Source organism: Siniperca chuatsi, linkage group LG3 (genome assembly GCF_020085105.1).
Source record: "Siniperca chuatsi isolate FFG_IHB_CAS linkage group LG3, ASM2008510v1, whole genome shotgun sequence".
Classification (NCBI taxonomy): Eukaryota; Metazoa; Chordata; class Actinopteri; order Centrarchiformes; family Sinipercidae; genus Siniperca; species Siniperca chuatsi.
This window is the reverse complement of record NC_058044.1, coordinates 30,029,899-30,052,260: the sequence shown is the minus strand read 5'-3', so window position 1 is coordinate 30,052,260 and position 22,362 is coordinate 30,029,899. Positions and strand designations below refer to the sequence as shown.

The 22,362-nt window shown below is 40.1% G+C and overlaps 1 protein-coding gene across 1 annotated transcript in view; it reads left to right on the top strand.

The window, feature by feature from the left end:
- Positions 1-451: 451 nt before the first annotated feature.
- neurl1aa (neuralized E3 ubiquitin protein ligase 1Aa) overlaps positions 452-22,362 on the top strand; it is an 89,161-nt gene continuing 67,250 nt past the window's right edge. Inside the window, exon 1 of the mRNA XM_044191255.1 lies at positions 452-579. Coding sequence (XP_044047190.1) covers positions 498-579 — 82 coding nt within the window. The 5' untranslated portion in view covers positions 452-497. The remainder of the gene's footprint in view (positions 580-22,362) is intronic.

The following is a 22,362-nucleotide window of genomic DNA, read 5'->3' as shown; positions in this document are numbered from 1 at the left end:
GTTTTCTCTTCTTTTATTTCACAAATTCCACCCTATAATAACAAAGTACTTTTTTTTAATACAGCATACTACAGTAGCCTCTATCAAAAACGCTATTTGTTGAACTTCTTACACTGTTTTAATAAAGCATACTAATTCAGTGATCTCAGCGGTTGTGTGGGATCACTTAGGGCTTGCTGAAAAGGATTATTCAGTCGTTAAATTCCGCTGATGAAAAGCCAAAAGCTCCATCCTGGATTCAACATCCTCATATTCTCGCTGCACTCTGACTTCACACACCTGTGCCTGCTGCTTGTCTCTTTCGCTTTTGTCGTTTGGTGATGAGTGGAGGACGTCATTAGAAACAACTACACATTCACTCCTGTCCACGGCTGAGGAGGAAAGTGTTTATTTGACTACTTCGGAGGAAGCTGTCTCGGCGGGATCCAGCCAGCAGTCAGCAGTCCGATAAACAGACGTCCGTCAAAGCCGCGGTGAATTATTGTCAGCTTCTTGTCATGGGCAATAATGTATCGGGCATATCGACGCTGCAAAGAGGACCACAGCAGGGGTTTCACAGACTTCGAAACTCTCAGAAAGGTCAGTAAGCACCACAAACACACTACTAAATGACTGATAACTCATCTTCATAACTTGGCACCTAATTATGAACGTACGTGGTTAAAAACGAGTAGGCTAGTTTATGTGTGTTACACAGCTTCTGCCAGAAAACTGAACTGAAATGGGCTATTGTATGTGGAGGACGGAGCTTAATGTGGAAAGGTGTTGAAGTCACGCACCTGTATCAGTTGGCAGGTGGTGCTGAAGAACAGCTCCCGTCTCAGGCTGCACAAGTCGGGCCTGGTGCTTGTTTGGGTTTAAGGTCGTTGGGATGGTTGGGGCATGTAGGTAAGGTGTGGTCTGATCTGCAGCCAGTGGCAGCTTCTCAAAGGGCAAACACACAGCTATAACTTTTGTTATAATACAGAAGAAATTCATAAACAGACCGGTTCTTAACTTCTTTATATTTATAAAATAATAAAACCCTTTTTTAATTTTATTATTTCCCTTGACTCTCCTCCCCCAACCCCATGGCAAGATTAACCTGTTGCCATCTGTGCATGAGTTAAAAAACAATCTCACGTGAAGGTCCATTTAGAAGCTGCTCTGAAGCTTTCTAACATGTCACATGATCTTCAGCAGATGGAGTTTGTCCATTTGTCATGGAATTGCACTTTAAGGACTTCTCATCCAATTTGGATAAAAGGCGATCTTCAAACTTTTATTCTTGACCAGTTCAAAACCAGATGACAAAACAAAACTAACCTCCAAAGGTCCATTTAAAGAATGAACTTTGACGAGAAGTGTTCAGAAAAAAAAAACTCTTCTTCAGCAATTCCATCTGCTAAAGAAGATCATGTGATACAATCTAAAGCTCCAGAATACCTACTAAATGGACATCGAGGTGTGTTTTGTCAGCTGCTGTTTCCAAGGTCAAGAATAAACTTCATGATATACATAAATTAACTGGGATTAATTGGGGTGCATGCTAAACATATATTTATACATGGAGGAGGAAAAATAATGAAGTTAGGCAGGTGTTTAACAGTACAAAGTCCAGCTAAAGTAACAAAATTTATCTGATTACTTTAATCAAAAGTTAAACAATAAAATGTGCTTTGTACAGCCAAACTTATTATTCTCACATACTCGCTCTCAAGCTCTTTCCAGGACCCTCTGGGCTGAGTCACATGTGTAAAACATTCAGGTAACGTTCAAAAAAGTCCACCTCCACACCCCCCCCCCCTCCTGATCCCACTGTTACATCTGGATTACAGAGGGAAAATGAGCCTGGGGGAACAGTTTAAAACGGAGCTGTCATCGGGATAATCACCATAAGTACACGGTTTGCCCTTTCACATCCTCTTTCTCTATCTCAACCACACTCTCTTAGAGTGCACGGCTATTTTCACGGGAACACGGCGCAGAACAAGTGAGTCAGACGAAAAGAGGCAAGGCTGTGCATGAGAAAAGAGGGGCTATTATTCAGCCAGGTTTCCTTGACAACCACCCATAACATGTGCAACAGTTCCCATGGTGATGGTTTCCAGAGTGCGTTATCAGCAGGAGATGATAGCTGATTGGGATGAGGACCAGACGACGTCACTGGCAGCCATTCAGTAATGAAAAGACGGGGATGTGTTTGTGCTGCTCTGCATCCCAGTTTATTAGGTTGGTGTTTGGACGGTGCACAGCGATTGGTTGGATATGGAACAGAGATATCTGCAGATCAATGCTCAGCCGAGGAGATGATGAACACACTCAGTCACATATTCAGTTTATAATCTGATTACTTACATAAACCACAAAAGTATATCGAAATTCTGTGTAGTATTTGAACTATAGGCAGTTTTTTCACTTCTCTGCAATGTTATGCTAGGGGCCTAATATTGTAAGAGACATTCATTTCAATAATCAATTCTTAGAGTACAGTTCAGGACAGGATTTGCTCGGGGGGTGGGGGGTTGGTCATATATTGTCAAAGTGAATATCTTTGGGCTTTGGTCAAACAAAGCAAGACATTTCAAGATGTCACCTTGGGCTCTGGGGAATTGTGACAGGTATGTTTTTCAATATCTTTCAACATTTCATGGACAAAATGATTAATGGATTGAATGAAAAATTATTGGCACAGTAATCATCAGTTTCTGCCTTAGTTTATTTTTCATCTATATCAATGTATATCAGACAAAAGTCTGTTAAAGTTAACTACCCATGTTAATGCATCAGGGGACATTACTTACAGTACTAATACTGTAATACTTTAAGTACATTTTTGCCAATAATACTTTGGTACTTTTACATAAGTAACATTTCCAATACAGGACTTTTACCTGTAATGGAGTATTTTTACATTCCGGTATTGTGATTTTTACTTAAAGCAGCTGTAATAGTTATTTTTATATTAGGAATGCATCGAATGACAATGTGAAAACAATGTGACAATGTGAAAGGGGTCGCTCGTAGTGAAGTAAGTACATTTTCACCTGAATCTGCAGCTCCCCTCGGCTTTATGGAGCTTCATAGTGAGTTTCAATTGTCTCAGGCTGCAGGGCTGTAGCTATTTCCTGTTAGCAGTATGTAACTCGAAAAAGACATGGTACAAAATATTTGTTTGTTAATTTTTTTGCCTGCACGTGTACTGTATCAAGTTTAGATGACATGAAAACATACAAGGATTTTGTTCCTATAGCAGTATTGTTTGGCTTTTGTACTGGACTCAGTTTTTGTTTCCTCATCAGTGACATATTAGTGTATGAGCCAGTATTATAATCTATGATGCTTTAAATGCCACTGAGCACAACTGGTCATGTGACAGAAATGTAGTGGGACTGCATTTAGACAAGAGTCATCCTCAGGGATGCTGCATCACCAAATGCACTTCAACGTGGTGTTCAGTCGCAGCCGCTGACACAAACATAATGTTTGAAAGTACGAGCCTCCGTATGTTCACTCTGAGTGCATGCAGACAGACAAGAAAAACTGAGATACAAACAGATGTAGCTGAAGGAGACATGTAGTGTGATAATGTGTGTGTGTGTCCATGGAAAAACAGAGTGAGTGCTAGACAAAGAGAGAGAGGCAGACATGGGAAATGCAAATGCACCACCGAACAAGATGTACTGTAGAGTAATTCCTCATGGGTAAACAACAGTTTAGTTACAGCTCATTTCTCCATCTTTTTAGAGATGAACCCCACCTCACTCAGAATGTCTTGCCTGAGTAAAGTGATAAATGTGTAATACCTGCAAACTAAAAATAGCAAAAAAAATTGAAAATGTATCCAACCAGGAAAATTAGTTAATTTAATGTCTTTCTCATGGACACTTTAACAGTGAGAGAGAGAGTTTGACTTTGAATGGCAGTCGTAACACTAAGAGGTCAAAGTTGTGCAGTTGGTTTTCATCCTTATTAACTCACAGCACCAATGACATCACAGAAAATGTGTTTGTGGAAAGTGTTTAATAGGCTGGCATGGTTTGCTTCATTGAGTTGTGACACAGCCCATTTAGACAGAGACAGGAGTGAGGACTTAAACAGCCAGTCTGAGCTGCACATCATCGCTTTTTCATTAGATCAAACTGAGCTCAGTTCACTCTACTACATGATACTACTGCGAGGGCACCACAAGGGCATGCTGTTACCTCATACACATACTGACACACACACTTATACATATACAAACAGATGTATTCACCAGTTCACATACTGTACAGTACGCATTAGTGAGTATTATTGTCGACTCAAACCAAAGATCAAGTCAAGTCAATTTTATTTATGAAGCCCAAAATCACAAATGTGCCTCAAAGGGCTGTACAATCTGTATAGCATACCACACAATCTATCTGTAGACCCTCTATTTAGATATAGAAAAACCTCCCACACAAAACTTTAGATCAGTGATTTCAGATTTATCGTAAGTGGTGAAACTGATCCAACTTGCAGTCTGCAAAATGTAGGTGACAAATCCTCAAACATGTGCTGTCTTAAACCTATTTTGCCTCATCACGACAACACAACTGTTTCCACATATGGCTCACATATATAACAATGCAAATTTTTCTCCGCAGTTCACCTTAGCTATTTGAGAATAGATAATTATTAGATTATTACTTGATAGACAATAGACTGCTGCTATTTGTCTGCAACAGCCAATACCACAGCATTGTCATATCGGATAATGTTCCAGTCCAAACTGATATACGTTTAGATCCCGTCCTTTATTCATGCCACAAGTTCAAAACACTTCTTAATGAACAAAGTGATGTCTTTCTTGAAATAAATAACACCCCAGGAATATCACAGTGCACGGTCTGGGAAGCTCTGAAGGCCTATATTAGAGGGCAGGTAATTTCATACACTGCCTACAAGAACAAACAGCACTCTAAACAGATTGTATATATGTATATATATATACAATATATATATATATATATATATATATATATATATATATATATATATATATATATCCCAGCACATTCTGGAAATTGACAGCAGATATGCCTTCTCCCCCAATCCAGCCCTATTCAAAGAAAAGCCTTTGCTCCAGACTGAATTCAATCTCTCTACTACACCAGCAGAGAAGCTTCTGCTAAAATCTAAACAATCTCTAATATGTGCATGGAGAAAAAGCAGGTAAATTATTAGCATATCAGTTAAAGCAAAAAGTACTCAAGCAGGCTGTACCAGTCAAGTATAGGCCGAAATTGAACATCATGCAATCCATAAATGATCAGTTTAAATGGTACTACTCCAACTTATATTTCTCAGACGCAGATGCAGGCTCATCCCAAGTAATTCTATTCCTCGACTCTTTAGACATTTCCACCTTGAGCACAAAGACAAAAATGTCCTTTGATAGCCCCATATCAGCAAATGATATCATACATGCGATTAAATCCATGCAAAGTGGGAAGGCGCCTGGTCCCAATGGGTTTCCTACTGAGTTTTATAAGGTGTTCTCATATAAATTGGCCCCTATTTTAAAATCAATGTATGACGAAACACTCTCCAGTAGGGGGTTGCCCCAATCCCTCCCTGAAGCTACAATATCACTGCTATTGAAAATGATTTTAAAAAACTCTTGGACTGTGGCTCTTACAGACCAATCAGCCTACTCTGTTGCAATTATAAAATACTTACTATTTGGAATAAATAATGTCCATGTTTATCAACCAGGACCAAACGGGTTGTATTTCTGGTCGACAGTCTTTTTTTCAACATGAGAAGGTTACTGAAGCCACATTTCCACCCAAAGTACCCAGAACCTTTATTCCCAGGAGCTACTTTTCAAGGAACTAAAAGTTCCTTCAGCCCATTGTTGTCTGTGTTTCCACTGAGGTCTGAAGACCCGCAAAGATTAGGCAAATTTCCCCCATTAGGTTCCACCCATCACACAGCTGCATAACTCTATTGTTAGGCATAAGACGAGGGCTGCTGGTGGTCGCAGAAGTAAACGCACTAGTGTCTGCAGCCTGCATGTCAGTGTGCCCACCCATTTTATCTGAAAAACACGTTGTGTCTCACTGCGACAACATTTTGTATGATTGATTTAGCCAAGCCTTGTATTAACGAACCCCACGATTCTACACCATGAGGGGTTGGCTTTAGCATGTAGCTAATGTTAGCTTTTGGCTAGGGTAGCAATAGCATGACAACAGTTAACGTTATAGCATTTAACAAGCATCATACCTTCAACTGACTGGTCATTTCCAGATCCACCATGGCTTCCAACAGTGCAGGAGCTGAGCCGCTGCTCCAGAGAAGGCTTGCCTGTGACCCAGCAACGCATCGATCCAGACAGTCAAACCACTGTCTGCTCCGCCAGTCGGAGCTCGACCAATCAGACATGTTCAACGCAGTAAGCCCCACCCTGAAAGTTCCTGTACTTTTGGAAAGCACTACTCCCCGAGCAGGGACCTTTTGGGGGGTAAAATAATGTCCCTGGAACTTAATTTAAACCCTGTTCCCTGCGGTGGAAATGCACTGAGTTTCTCTAAAGGTTCCTAGTCCCTGGGGAAAGTTCCTGCAGTGGAAACGCAGCTTAAATGTTTTGTCTTCTGCCCACCCTGAGCTCCAACCCGAAGTCATTGTTTCCCTTGACACAGAAAAAGCGTTCAACAGAATTGAGAGGGGGTATCTGCTAATAGACCTGGAGAAATTTGGGTTTTGGCCGGCCTTCCTTGACTGGATCAAGAAATTTTATTTAAACCCTATGGCCTCTGTGCGCACAAATGGTACTACTTTTGATTATTTTGCTCTTCATAAAGGAACCTGTTGGGGATGTTGCCTGTCCCCATATTTGTATGATATATCCCATCAGGGGATTCAGGGGATCAACAGGACTGGAACCACTCACAAGCTATATGCAGATGACCTGCTTCTCTATATTACAGACCCAATTAATGGTCTTTCTCACCTCCTGGACCTTCTAAAACGTTTTGGAAAGCTTTCAGGCTACAAATTGAACCTGTCAAAAAGCCTACTGTTCCCTGTTAAGGTAAGGTAGCCAAACAAAGTACCTATTACCAATTCCCTTTTAAAGTCGAACAGGAATGCTTTACATACCTAGGGATTTGTGTTACAAGTTCATTTAAAGCACTTTTTAAACTTAACTTTACAGTGCTTTTGGAGCATGCAAAGGGAGACCTGGAACATTGGTCAAACCTTCCCATCTCCCTTGCAGGGTGCATCAATTCATTTAAAATGACAATATCGCCCAAGTTTTCATACCTATTTAAGATGATCCCCATTTTTTTTACCAACATCCTTTTTTAAACAGGTGGGCCGTCTTATATCTACCTTCATTTGGAATAAATCCCCCTCTCGGATTTGGAAAGCGAGTCTAGAGAGGTCCAAATCAGAGAGTGGGCTAGGTCTGCCCAATTTTTTGCATTACTATTGGTCAGCAAATATTTCTAAATTTATATACCGGATCACCATATTTGTAGATGGAGAGGGACCTCTGTGGTCAACCATGGAATTACAATCTAGCCTTCCTATCTCTCCAATCTCCTTGCTGGTGCCCCCATTACCTTTGAATCGGAAAAGTCATAATCTAAATCCTGTAATAAATCATGTAAATCTCTTTCCACCCTCACAATTAGATCTGGCATTCAAGGCCTGGCATAGTTGTGGATTGGTCTTTTTTGCTGACTTATTTGATGATGACACATTTAGGTCATTCAGTTCTCTGTGCCAGGACTACAATATAAAAAAAATCCCACTACTTCTGTTATTTCCAGGCTCGCGTTTTGCCTCAAAATATTTCTCCTCCTACCCCAATCCCCCCAGAAAGGCCCGACACATGCCATTCTTAATCTCAATCCATATAACAAAGAATCATTTCTAAAGTGTATGACATGATACAGAACATATGCTCCCCCACGTGGAACAACAACAGGGTTTCTTGGGAATTAGATATAGGTGAGAAAATCTCAGATGAACTGTGGGAGACCGCTGTTTCACTAATCCATCCTTCATCTTTCTGTGTGAGACACAATCTGATACAATTGAAAATATTTAATCGACTACACTATTCTAATGATAAATTGGCCAGAATTTACCCATCTGTTTGTCCAGAGTGTCCTAGATGCCACCACATGTTCGGTTCCTGCCAATCTCTGACTGGAAATAGCTAAATCTATTATACTGATGTTAATATTGGACTTTCTTTTGATATGACTACCTGATAAGGCTGCTGATAATTATGGGCTGAACAGTACGACATGAACATGGCATTAAACTACTGTACACCACCTTTCCAGCACCAAAGCAACCAGATAAAGTTAGCAACTAGCTGGTAAACATAGAGGAGCATTTAGCAGCTAAAGAGCCAGATATTTCCTTTAGGAGCTGGTGGAGACCAAAACAGAGCTAAAAGGAGAGTGACTATTGGACATTCATCAGATGGCCCGGAACACGATTTCAAATGCCAGTGGTGCTCTGTGTCTGCTGGATGTGTAAATGAGCAATTGCTTGCTAACATGGTAGCAACAACTTAACAACATAACAACTTTAATGAGTCTGTGTTGTGTTTTCATCTAGCTCTACTGCACACAAGGGGCCACAAGATCAATTAACATAAATCTGCTCTGCAATGTTTATTTTAACAACAATGTACAACCATGGTCGCTATATTTCAACTTTGTTTTCTGGATTTTGTGCTATATAGCCCCTATTTGTTTCTGCTGAATAGGACCTACATAAGTAGAACCTAACTCTTTGTTTGGTAGCATTTCTTGAAGAAATTAAAAAGGCAAACGTCTGGTGAAATTAATGAGTTTGGATGTAATAGGAAACTGTTATATGACCCTATGAACTTAGGACAAAGCCTAATTAGAACTAAGTGTACTTACTCTTTGGGAAGTGGTCATTAAATTAAATTATACTGTATTTGTTTAGCAATTAGAGAACCTTAGATCATATTCCAAGCACTGCATAGTCAAGTGGAGTCAAAACTACAAAAGACACAATATTCAGAAAACATTTAAACTATTTTCTACACTCCTTGCCATAGCAGTGACCTCTCTGTTTTCTTTATGTGACAGTTGACCTCGCTTATGCAACGTGGCACCGACAGTACAGCTGCCTGGCCGGAGTGTTTTCGAACATCCTTAACACCTCGCCTAAATAAGAAACACAAATACCGAGAGGTGATAGAGAGGCACATCGTCACTCCTGGGAGGATATGAGCTCCTCTGGCACTGCAATGCAGCATTCACACTTTGTAAACATTATTTATAAAAAAAGGCCTGCATTTTCAAACCCAGACAGTTGCCTGTGCTAGATGAGCTCACTAGGTTAGACAATGTGTCATACTTATATAAGACAACGCAAAGGCAAGGAGCTATCACAAGATTGTTATTAATGCATTTTGAAATTGCTTAAGAGTGCCTTGGTGACAATGATGCATTGTTTGCTCTTGAAAATACAGCAACCTGTTATATTCTAGTCTATTCATGTCATATGTTGTCAGAAATATTCGATGAAATTGATAAAATTATGCAATTTTATTCCTAGAACTGTGTGAAAGTGAAAATTTTATTCATGTAATGGCTCCATGGTTGCTTTGGTTGACAATATTTGTCTTCCTGCCCTTACACTACGGTAACCAGGACAGAATTATGGCACTTTTTTAATCTCAAGCCTTGTAACTGTTATCCAAGAGTACAAATGTATTGACTTCCCTCTATAAAGATCGGAATATTGCCCGCTTGTATGCACACCGACAGATGTGTTTTAATGGTACTTTGCAGTGATGTGGGGACAGGCAGCTTGCCTTGTGTAGTCAGCAGCTCCACAGCTTTTATAAGGGAAGAAGTGAAATAATTAATCTCGACTTGAATCACGATCATGTGTCCTATACATGCACAATGAGTTCTGTAAAAACGTAGTGAATCATGGAAACCTCAGAATAGATGCAGGACATGGTATGTTAAATTTAGGTCAAGGATTCATAGAAGTATTTGAATGGTGTAAAATGGCTTCTTGTCATTTTATGAATGTTTTTCAAATGACAGGATCAAGGTGAATTGCAAACTCACACGGGTCGGCGGTAGTGTTTGGTTTTATAGTACCATGATTTTCCAAGGGAACATTTTCAGCATTCTGGGCTTCAGGTACAGCTGTGATGTTTTGTGAGAATGGAGCTATAAATGTCTAACTCTTTTTTTGTTTTCTTTGGTGAAGTTCTCAGAACAAAATGGAACTGGGTAAATTATGACTTTTTTTATAGATTTCTTTTTTTAGACATTAAGATTTTGTCCAGGCAAGGTTTGACAAACAACCAAAGTGGGAAACTGCCTAGGGGCAACTTCAAAGGTTCCAGGTTTAATTTCCAACTACAAATACATTTTGAAGGAAACGTAATGAGGAAACATTGTTAATTAACATATCTGGCAAGTCGCAAGGTATACAGGTATACATACTGACAATGTATTTTATTTATTTTTCCTGTAATATCCACTCTTGCAACTCAACATCTGCTCATAACAACTAAAGCACTATTACACTTTTTTAATTACTTGTTACACTTGGTTAAGGTTAGGGCAGCACAAGACACGGCCGGTTAACTTTATTAACATGTAATCAAAACCATGACCTTTAACCTTTAACCGGCAATAACCAATTTTTTGGCTGCTTGAGGGCAAGAAACAAGCTGTAAACACAACACTGACACACTATCACCCTTTAAATTAATATGGCGAACTTGTTAACAAACTGTTTTCTTTTTAGACATCCAGCAGATATCGAGCAACATTAGCATTCATTCAGAGTCATGTCTAGCCACATGATGAATGTAAGTACAATATTCAGCCTCCTTTTAGCTCTGTTTTGTCTTTAACTGCTCCTGAGGGAAATATCTGGCTCTTAGCTGCTAAATGCTCCACTATGTTCACAAGCTAGTTGCTAACTTTATCTGGCTGCTTTGGTGCTGGAAAGATGGTGCACAGTGCTCCACTATCAAAGTCCTGCACTTTGTGCACCTGCCATCCACCCTGATTATATAATTATATGTAGGCTAGTTGTAAATGTAATTTCTTGAAGAATGGTTTGCAAATTAGTTTAATTTTAATTAGTTTAGTTTAATTAGTTTAAGTTTGTTGTTATTACTACAACACAATAACTGAAATGATAAGGGCCTTAAGGTGGCTTCTGCAGTTTTTTTATCCTTTCTTTTCCGTCTTGTGTCAGAATACAGTTTAAATACCTTTATTTTTTCAGTTGATATTATGTTTACATGGTGCATATTCTTAAATGAATTTGTGGTCAATCAAAATACCACAAAAGAAAAGGGTACATACACAATGCCCATAGAGTCGGAGGAAAGGGTCAGTAAGAGAAGTAGATAGGGGCCCACAGCTAATATTTGCCCCAGGGCCTCCTGGCAGGTTAATGTGGCCCTGTGTCTAGATTGCAAGTTATCAACCTATTTGGGATCTTTAACTTTTATTTTTTGCTCTTAGGATTTATTTATTTTGTTTTTAGAAATAGTTATATTAGATCATATGTTGATGCTCAAAACCTCCAAACAGCACTCTATTCAGGTGGAACCACGCTGATAAAATGTTAAATTCGCCCTTGTTGCATCAAATGTCTATAATGATTTGTGCAATGGAAATACTTGAAACATTTTTTTCCAATAACTGAATAGTGTGTTGAGCACTGATAATATCTTAATTCATATAAGATCAAATCTTGTTACTCAACTAGGATCAAATGAAATAGAACATAAAAGCATTTTATGGTGAGCCGCTCTGCAGAGTGGAGCCATTGTGGTTGGAAAATGAACTGACTTGGAGAGGCCAATACCTTGTCCTAATGTGACCTAATGCTTGAAATGTAAAAAAATAAAAAAATAAATGTTTTTCTTTCCGACCAGACCACCAAACAAACAGCTTTTCTATATGGCACCAGATCAAAAGAAGAAAACCACACAAATGGTTTTGATTGCACAATTAAAAAAGAGAAGAAGTTGGAAAGAAAGTCAGAAATGTGGAAGTAAATGTTGGCAAAATGACAACAAGTCAATCAGGATGTGAAGTGATGGTCTGCTCTTTCCAGTATTGAGAGCATTGTGACAGGAAGGCGATTATTTTTAGATTAAAAAGGGTGCATTACACTTCATTTTGCATGTTGTTGCATGCTGGAAAAGTTAAATGTGACTATAATGTGATACTTTTGAAAAGGAAAATATGAGTGTAATACTGTAAAAACAACATCTACATAGCATCTTTACATTGACAATTTCCATTGTGTGCAATTAAGTTACACTTTCTGTGTGTGATAGTGTGTCTCTGTGAATATGATACATCTTCTGATGCTTAGCTAGGTCACATCATCAGTGATGTACACTGAGGTCATCGGGTGTTTCGGGTCTCAACATCAGACACCCTCACCCAGGTGACCCAGCTGAGGTTGATCAGGCCTCAGATTGTGCCCTTGCAGCAATCTCCCACCTATCCGCTCTCTTTATCCAGAGCCACCTGAAGGCTTTCTCTGCAGCCTCCGTGCTGTTGTGGATGGCTCTTCTCCTCTCCCCTGTGATACCGAGTGCAGTATAGGCTCTGCAGAAGGACTGCCCTGCACAGACTCTGCACCCGATCTCCACAGGAAAGCACCTGCTCCTCTAGCCTTGTCTGTGGCAGACGCTGATTAGTCCATTGGACTTTCCTCTCTTCTGCTCGAAGGCCTCCTCCATGCGTTCCTCCCAGTTAGCTCCGAAGTGATGTTCTTTGTTTCCTCTGATACCAGAACCACGCCTGGCCTCAGGGAGGACTTGACAACCTGCTGGGGGAACTTGAGTTGTCTTCCCAAGTCCACCAACAGCTGGCAGCCTTGTGCCGTGCTGAGAAGCCCGGATGCCACTGAAGGGGTTGTGCCTGGCTTCTCTCCTGCTCTCACGAAGCTGATGGTGTGCTTCTGAGTTTTGGACCACCGGGAGCTGGAGATGGCATTGCAGATGGCTTCTGCGATGGTCTTAAGCACCTGGTCATGCCTCCAACGATATCGGCCCTCCCCTAGAGCCTTTGGGCCGCAGCTCAGGATGTGCTCGAGGGTCCCCTTTATGTGGAACAGCGGGTTCCCAGCAGTGTAGGTTGGATGGGCTGCGGAGGACATCATAGGCCGCCTGGACCAAGAACTTGATGCGGAGTGGCTTTGCCCGCCAGAGGTCATTCTACGTGATCTTCCTCTCAGCAATTTGCTCTCATCTTCTCCAGGTGCCTTGCTGCCGCATCCCCACGCAAACTTCTTTCTGGACCATTTACTGCCGCTGCTGTCTTCCATGAGTTACTAGTGCCCCCTTACTTTAGGGGGTCACCTTTCAGAGTTAGTCAGCACTAAAAATGTTTAGTTAGCCCAGTTTAACTTATTGGAGTCTCTGACCGCTCATGTTACGTGTTTTGCTGCCACAGAGGAAATCTATTCCTAACAAAACAACTCCCAATGAATACAGACTGAAAAAATGCTGATTACCAGGAAAGATTATTCTGACAGCTTCCATGAGCCAGAAAGGAGAGTGTGTGAGGATGTGACTGCAACAAGCTATACAAATGTGGGCTTTATGATCTGCTTTAATGAAAGTCTTTCATGTTCAATTTTTACAAGAGAAAAGGCTTCAAGGGTAAAGACTCTCTGTTAGACATTCCCAACAGAACTAGTCTGAAAGTGTTTCTTATCGTCAAAGTCTTTTTTTATATCCTGGCCAAGTACACTGGTGAGTACAGTGTTATCATAACAATAGGAATGATGGCCAAAACTATGAACCTAAGATCCACGTTGTAATAAACTGGAATTATTCTTTAATTGCATTCATATAATAATTATGACATATTTGAGTGGGTGAGGTGGCTCTTGTTCCACTTCCTCTATCCTCATAAGCTCTGTGGAGCTGCTGAGTACACAGGGCGGGCTGTTTGCTCCCATATCACAGAATGGTACCAGTAAAACACATCTGTCACTGTGCATAAAAGCATGTAATGTTCATATCTTTATGAGGGGAAGTCAACACATGTTTGTGCTTGGACAACAGTTACAAGGCTTATGATCATAAAAGTGCCATAATTGTGTCCTGGTTGCCATACAGGTAGGAAAACCCCAAAGAGGCACTCAAATCGAGGAACTAAAACTATAGATCACTTTTTTCTAATTTTAACATTTTTAGTGTTGCTGATGTGTGAAACTGTCTTGTGTGCTCATAGATCCGAGCTCTTTGTTCCACTGATGATGACATAGTAAATAAGTTTTCATATGATTTGTGAATACATTCCAATCAAATTTGAACACATGACTTGATTTGCTTTCATCACCTCTGCCACTCAAAAAGCACAGGCTGCCATTCAAACACACACAGGCACTGCTTTCAATTCATTTTATACATACACACACAAGGAGGCCAGAGGGGATAATCTTTGCGTTGTGCCACAGCCCATGTGAGGAAGGGATTACATATTTATTTGGGGAGTTTTCATCCCGCCTTTACCATCTGTCACCAGTAGCCTGGCCATGGGACATTTACAAGAGCTTTATAGTGGAGTTATGGAGCGATAGGATGAGAGTGGGCGTGAGAGAGATTGTGTATGAGTGAGTGTGCATAAGTAAGAGAGAGAAAAAGAGGAAGTAAGGAGGGGGAGCTACTAATAGTAGCCTACTTGAGAAACAAGCATATCCCAGGTCCCAGCTGTAAACCACCAGTACTTTCACAGGTACCCAAAACCCCCCTTAACACCTGCTGTGGGGAATATTCAGTGAAAAAGTTGTGGGCTTTGCACTGACGTCAAGCAGTATCATCTGGGACTTTTCCCATGCTCTCTGTTGGGAAAGGGAAGTCTCTCCATAGACCCTCTTTTTAGTCCCAGGGTGATTAAGAGCCAACTCAGCGCTGATGTCATAATCCACATCTCTGTCGCTTACATTATAGCTCCAACTTGATTGGTGGTCTGGCTTAATTTGCTGGCCCTGCCCACCTCAGGAAGGGGTGGGGGGGTTCAAAATAAGTAAAATCATATATGACACCACAAGGAATTTCCTTTAATGATATGAAATAAAAAAATATGTTCTGGATTGTGTTGTTTTTTAAAGTTATAGTCCTCAGGGTTTTCGTTACATCAAACTCCATGTTTGATACTATCTATGGTCTGCATTTTTTTCAGTAAAAGCCATTCACTGTATTTGTGTTCTGTAATTGCCTCTCAATACAGTAGTTTTCATCACTAGTTAATGGCGGTGTCCATACAGCATGCATTTCATGCAATGTGGAAGACAACATTCAATCATGAGTTCAGTATTACCATGTTGCGTGACATTGTTCACTGTCTTCTTTAGTCTTCTTCAAAACAATGAATCATATGAGTTACTCTGTCATTGTTGTCACCAGATAAATGAAAGTCCAGTATTCACTCTACATTGAGGTCTGTTTTGGTCTCCACAAACTCTTAAAGGAAATATTTGAGCTGCTAAATGCTCCACTATGTTCACCAGCTCATCGCTAACTTTGTCAGTGTGTAGTTTGCTGGTAGGCAGATGGTGTACAGTGGGTTTATCAGAGCTTTTTCACTGAAAACATCTGGCTGCTGCTGCTCTGTTCATGAGAGCACTGAAACTGAACCAAAACAATAAAGTTGTAAAAGCAAAACAATGAGCTGAAAGATGCTGAAATGTTCTTTCAGCTCCACTGCAGAGTCAGGTGATAATTATCTGTGCTTTTGTCACAATACAGACAACTCACATTATACATACTAATTTTATTCATTGGTAATATAAAACTATTGATAAGTGCAGCTTTGATTTTAAAAGATAATATTTTGGGCCATTCCCAAAGATTTACAAAAATAGTAACTTAAACCTAAAAAATGGAACCAAATCTTGTAAAGAAAACTACCAAATCTCAGCACTGTTTAGAAAAATTTAGCCATCACTTTTCATGAGCTATGACATGAAATTAAATGTGCTGTGTGGAGCATATTATCATACCAACACCAAGAACGTGTTTACCACCATCTTCTGAATATGCTAATTTCTCTGGCTTATGATTTATTTCATTAAATTACTTTTGTTTACATTGGGATTGCCTGCTCGTAGACATGCTTGGCTGACATCAACTTTGATCACCTGAATTTGGGCATCAACTCTGGTGCTGGGTGATTGTTTGGCTTAAAACATTAGCTTTTTTTTCTTACTTTTGAACTTACCCAGACACAGTGGAAACTGGAGGCTGACCTCCCTGTTGTCTCAGTAAATGCCCAAAAGTGACAAATGTTTACATTCAAGTGACAAAGCCCTTTATAAATTGTAGGGATTATGACTCTTAAAAAAGCAGAAGTCGGGTGACGTTACAGAACTGTAAAGTCACGGGATGGGATACAGGAGACCACTGTTCATTTCCTATTTCCTACCAACAGTCAACGTTGGTTTCTTTTAGCCATGACCACCATCGTTCCCTTATCTTAAAGGGGCAACATGAAAGAATTGACACTACTCTCCACCTGTTGAATTCATATTCTAAATTAATAAGGGGCAGCATGTCAGGTCATAACTGCTGCTAGCTGCCATTAGCTAGTTAGCTCAGTTAGCCGTGCAGCTAACTTAGTTACGGTGCTATTAGATGACTGAGCACCAGAACCGGAGTCGGGCGAGTGGGCAATGGACCAGGACCGAACACAGCCTCAGAGACCAACAGAGGCCAGTTTGACGTCAGGGAATACAGTACCAAGGTGATTTAGGACTCCAGGGATGACGAAGACACGGTGCGTTCAGGCGGGGTCAGGAGAGGCATCGAGCCGAGAGGAGCGAGAGGATGTTCGGGCATCAGAGAGGCAGCGACAGTGTGTAGACCCAGAATATTTTTCACATCTAAAGCGGTGAATTAAGGATTTATTTCGACTAGGGCTGGGTATCGTTTCAAAAGTTACGATACCAGTATCAAAACCAGTACTCTTAAAGTGATACTGATACCAACAGAGTACTTCACTCGATACCCAACAAGTGAATGAAAGCATTCAGTTGCCTAAAATTCCACCACTCCTCCCCATCCAAGTGATTTTTACACAAAGACATTTTGAAAGTGTTCTTTAATTCAATTTTAATGCAAGAGATAAGTGTAGAGAGCCAGCACAACAGACCGGCCTTGTTTGTCGGTGTGTTGAGTAATGGGAAACATTCATTCTGAAGGACTATGAGTTAACTGTTTGAGTCAAGCATAGAGGCTGTATTAGGCTATGTGTAGCTCTGGTGGTGTCTTACAAACCAACTGCAAACAAACAAACACAAAGCCAGCGGTGCTGCTGATACAGCGGATTGTGAGTTGAAGTTTCCCCGGTAAACACACCGACCTCTTCGGCTGTCGCAGTCCCTTCTGAGCACATAACATGTTTTAGATGAGTCTCCACACAATAAGCTTGAGCAATCACATGTTAGCAAAGATTTTTCACATAGTTCACACAACCACATACATCTGACCAGTCTTGTGCGTTTGCATGATCCCTTCACAACATTCAGATTCTACTACAAAGCCTCCATCACAACCGTTAGCTTTACTCACATCCTTTTAGTGGTTGCAGCCTCATTCCCTTTACTGTAAATTCACTCCTTCGTCACCCCTGATCAGTGATTCCGCCTCTGTTCAGATGACTCTAAATACACGATTACGCTCCAATAAAACTTTTATTCTAAATTACTTTTTCTACTTTTTCTTAACCTCTTTAATTAGTTTTTCTGTTTTGACTGAGATCTGGCTCAGAGTTGTTGTTCAACCCACTGTCTGGACTGTCTGCCAGACCTTAACTTCTTTAGCCCCTCTAGCACCCCTGGCTACAGTACGAGATAAGCTCATATTTTTACAAATTGTTTTAAATGCTGCCAGTTGCTCCATGACTCCATTTTGAAGGTGTAACTGCTTCAACAGTCTGCTGTTGTTCAGCCTAGAGACATGTCAAGCTTAACAAGACTTCTCTGGAACAACTTTAATATTCGTATTTCTCTGCTATTCTGGTTGTTTGATGCAAACTTATCTTGTCAACTGCTCAAGCACTGTATTCCTCTTGTGTTTTGCATTTCATCAACACTAAAACTGCCAGACAGTTCTCAAACACCTACACATCTCAAGAAGCTCCAATTGCAGACCTCATATCTGGGTCAGGTGCGTCACTTCCTTTAGGGTCCCCATATGTGAGATGCATAACTTCCTTTTCTGCCACAAAGTATAAAAAAATGAAAAAATGTTCTTTTACGGTTTACAGTATTCTCTGTGTTAAAAATCCGCTAAAGGCCTAAGTCAAATGTTCAGGTAATACTGGGCAGATATAACTTTCTCTTCAGTCTGTTATAAACAGTGTTGGGAGTTACACGTTACTGTAGTAACTGTAAAGAGTGTAACTAATTATTTTTTCAAATTAAATAACGCAATTGCAATTGCTGAAATTTAAATGGCCTTGTTATTTTTGTCTTACCTGAAAACAGTGGGCAACTGCAGAGGACAGCAGACAAATACAGCCTATTCGCCGTTTTTTACGGTTTATGATCTAACGTCACCCGACCGCTTCATTCAGTCCTGGTGCTCCCTCTCCTCATTCAATCTACAGGTCGCTTGACCACAGATGTCTCTCTCTCTCTCTCTCTCTCTCTCTCTCTCTCTCTCTCTCTCTCAAAAACAAATGAACACAAACCGAAGGAAGCTTCTTGGTATCGCTGTTTTTCAGCATAGACTGTAGGCCAGACACAGACGCTGAAGCTGGGTACACGAAATAAAGCAAACCAGGACACAAATGGTAGAGTATCATAGTGTGGTCCATGTACTCCGCCCGGATAGCGCCTGGTTTCAGGACTGTGAAGCAGTTTGACCGGTCTGATCGGATTGGCCACCGCAGCATGACGTCGGGTTGCATTTCTCCAAAAGTTGATTCTGTTTCAGCTGTGCAAAAGTTACTTTCCCGAGTAACTAATTCCTTTTATATGCAGTAGCCTAACTGGTAAAGTAGGCTAATTCAATTACGTTTGAGAGAAGTAACTAATAACGTTAAAATGCTAATGTTTGTTACAAACGTCTTTCTAACCAGTGTTGTGCAAGTTACTGAAATTAGTTACAGTACATTATCAAGGTGTGGAAAGAATAAAGTAGGATCCAGCTTAATGCAATCATTAACTGAACAGCTAATTAGTCAGCTAATGTGCTGTTAAAGACTGGATTGTTGTATATGGTGATTTGTGTTAATGAAGTAACTGTACTGTTCTTCAACAGGCTAACATCATCTGCACTTTATGTAACAACCAGGTTGTAGTTTTTAGATACTTTAGCAGAGTATATTTTTTTTTCACATAAAACACCACAAGAAAGAATATTTAGCTAGTTTTTCACCTGACAAAAAACATTACGTTAATACTACTTAAAGTCTTGATCAGAGAAACATGACTGTTTTCAAATCTCTCAAAAGGAAAAGCAGTAGGGAAATAAAACGAACATAATCTCATGTGTCTCATGACTGTCCTAGAAACAGTCTGATTAAATACCAAAAGGCTGCTAGAGCACAAACATAGCATCTCTGTGGCATCTGTTTTGTTATGTGTATATATTTGCTTTATCTTGAAACATAATGAAATAAGATTGTAAACATCAAGTCCTCCTCCTGACTCTCTCGTGTATACTGCTCTTACCAGCTCTAAAATTGTTATTTTATCCAAAGTGTCCTTGCCTCAGCTACTGCCTCAGTTGTGTTTTTGATCAGTCTTAGTCTGGGTGGTCTTCATATTACATAATTCTTTTAGAAGTGTCAAATGATTATGTGCTGATTGTTGATTGTGTTAATCACGCCACTCTCACCGATGAGCTTCAACACTGGGTTGAATTTCAGGAAACAGCCCTGGAGTTAAAGATATTGGGAAGCTTTCAACCTGTTTGTGCTGCTCCAAATCTTATATAATGTTTATGTGCTCCCCTCGGGGTGTATCATTCAGAAACACAATGTCTCCTTTCATTACGGATGATGTAACGCAATTACATAATTTTTTCTGAAGCCAAAGTGATATTACATGCTGGATGGAAGCACATTTTTAAGATAAATATAAACAATGTTGTGGTTATTCTCTGGCTTGTTCGAGCATTTAAGAGGGAAAGCCCGGGTTGCAACAATCTTATGCTACATGCCAAAAATGACCCTCCAATTTGTGCAGGCTTGCTCACTTGTGTTGGTCACTTGTCCTTGGCTCACCGGCAGTTGATTTGAAGGTTTATTTCAAGTTTTTATCATTGTTTATTAAACTTGAAATGGGTTGGCACCCTAACACATTTCAGATCTCCTCTGACCAAATGCTATTGTGTGTCTCATGTGGATGCTTTAAAGCGAAAAGGCGACTGTAAATAAAAACGAAATAACTTGTTTGTCCACGCCGTCTAGGACAACACATATACGTGTTTTCTGATCTGACACCCAACAGCAACAACAACAACACTGTCTGTGCCTTTCAAAACTGTTACACATCACTGTTGGAAAAATAAATCTGCTTTATGATCTGACAACGCCATGATTAACGTTTGGTTACGCAATGTCTACACAGGAGGTGCAGCGAAAGCAGCACGTTAGCAGAGCAGCAGCAGCTTCAGTCCTCCATCTGTCTCTGCACAGGATGCATTCAGGCACCGTAGTGAGTGTAGGTCACCTACGTTTTGGCAGTGCTCAATACACAATCACTGTAGTTACGTGCGTAAAATTGAAGAAAATAGACTTGAAGTGGAAATAGTGGAAATATCTATCTGTGATTCAAAAGCAATTACTTTTCATATAGTGTACTATTATTGCATTATACAACCCATTTCATTCCCAGGTCGTCAAAGTCCTACGTTTTGTCACGCCTCTTGGCGTCTCATACAGATGCACAAGGTACCCTTTATCGTCTGTATGAGAAGCACCGGGCTTTCACTTAACTCCGATGAAAAACCGTCCGTTTGACACTCTATTTGACACTCAGAGGAACTTTCACTCCAATATTAACCTGACCGCGGCGCCAAAAGACGCTGTGAGCAGCAGCCACAGGAAGTATTTTGCTCACTGTTAATTCCCATGTTACGGTTTTCTTTCAGTGATATCCTCAACATTTCTCAAAACTAAAACACGAATGTGTCCTTGATAATTCAACAATACGATAGGTTAATGTTACGGCCATCAGTCTGAATGATTTCTCCTTCAATTCTGGCCTCCATGACACGTGACTGCCAAGTTGTTGTTTTTTGTGAAAACCAAAATGGTGGACATTTATTTTATTCTCAGTGGAAAAATGTAGTATTTTAAGATAGTTTCTGCATTTAAATGTGTTATGATAACATTTCTAGCTAGAAATGTGCATATTTTCATAATCTTCACTCAGTGAATGTATATGATCCTTAGTTTTGTTAGTTATTACGAAGATTATCTCTGCTCTCAGATCGTTGCTATGGTGGTTGCTATGGACGCAGCTACGCGCAGCCTACGTAGGGAATTGTGGGTGACTTCAACTCCTGTTTTGGGCTGTCTGCCGTCACTGGGCTTCATTCCATTTCAAATTTCTGTCGGTCGGCCGTAACCCGAATCCAAACACCACTATCTCTGTTGAGAAAAGGCATATTATAGCCTGTGATTGTAAAATGTGAAGTTGCTCATTTAATTTTATATTTCCAAGAATATGTGGCTGAGGATATTTAAGCATGAAAGTGGTTATCAAACTTGACTTTACCTTTCACATCCCTCATTTAATCCCTGCAGTGGTCACGTTCATATATATCATCAAACAGGTCTTTATATTGTGCATTGCATTCAACCTCCACTGTTACATAATTTAATTATTTATGCACATGTGACATTTAATTTTTGCTCTTGTCACCTTCATATATTTCATACACTTGATTTCATATACTGTATACTATACATATATATATAAGGATATGTATAGACGCCTATATAAAAATGTGTGTGTCAATGTGTCAAACTATGTCTGGCTGATTATGACTGTAAATTCACTGTACAATAAGTACTTTAGTAAGTATTAAGTAATTTAAATGTTTTCCACCAGACTTCAGGTTTAGCTGGATTCCTCTTGCAGCGGTGGCTAAGGATCATGGGTAATGTAGCCTAGCCTTCTGCTATCCAAAACTGACAAAAAACTTTTCTCAGAATCATAGGAGAAATAATTTAAACTGATAGCCGTAACATTGACCTATCTTATTGTTGAAGGACACTTTCTTGTTTGAGTTTTGAGGAATGTTGAGGATATCATTGAAAGAAAACCTTGACATGGGAATTAACAGCGAGGAAAATACTTCCGGGCGGCAGGTCAGCATCTTATAGTGGTTAA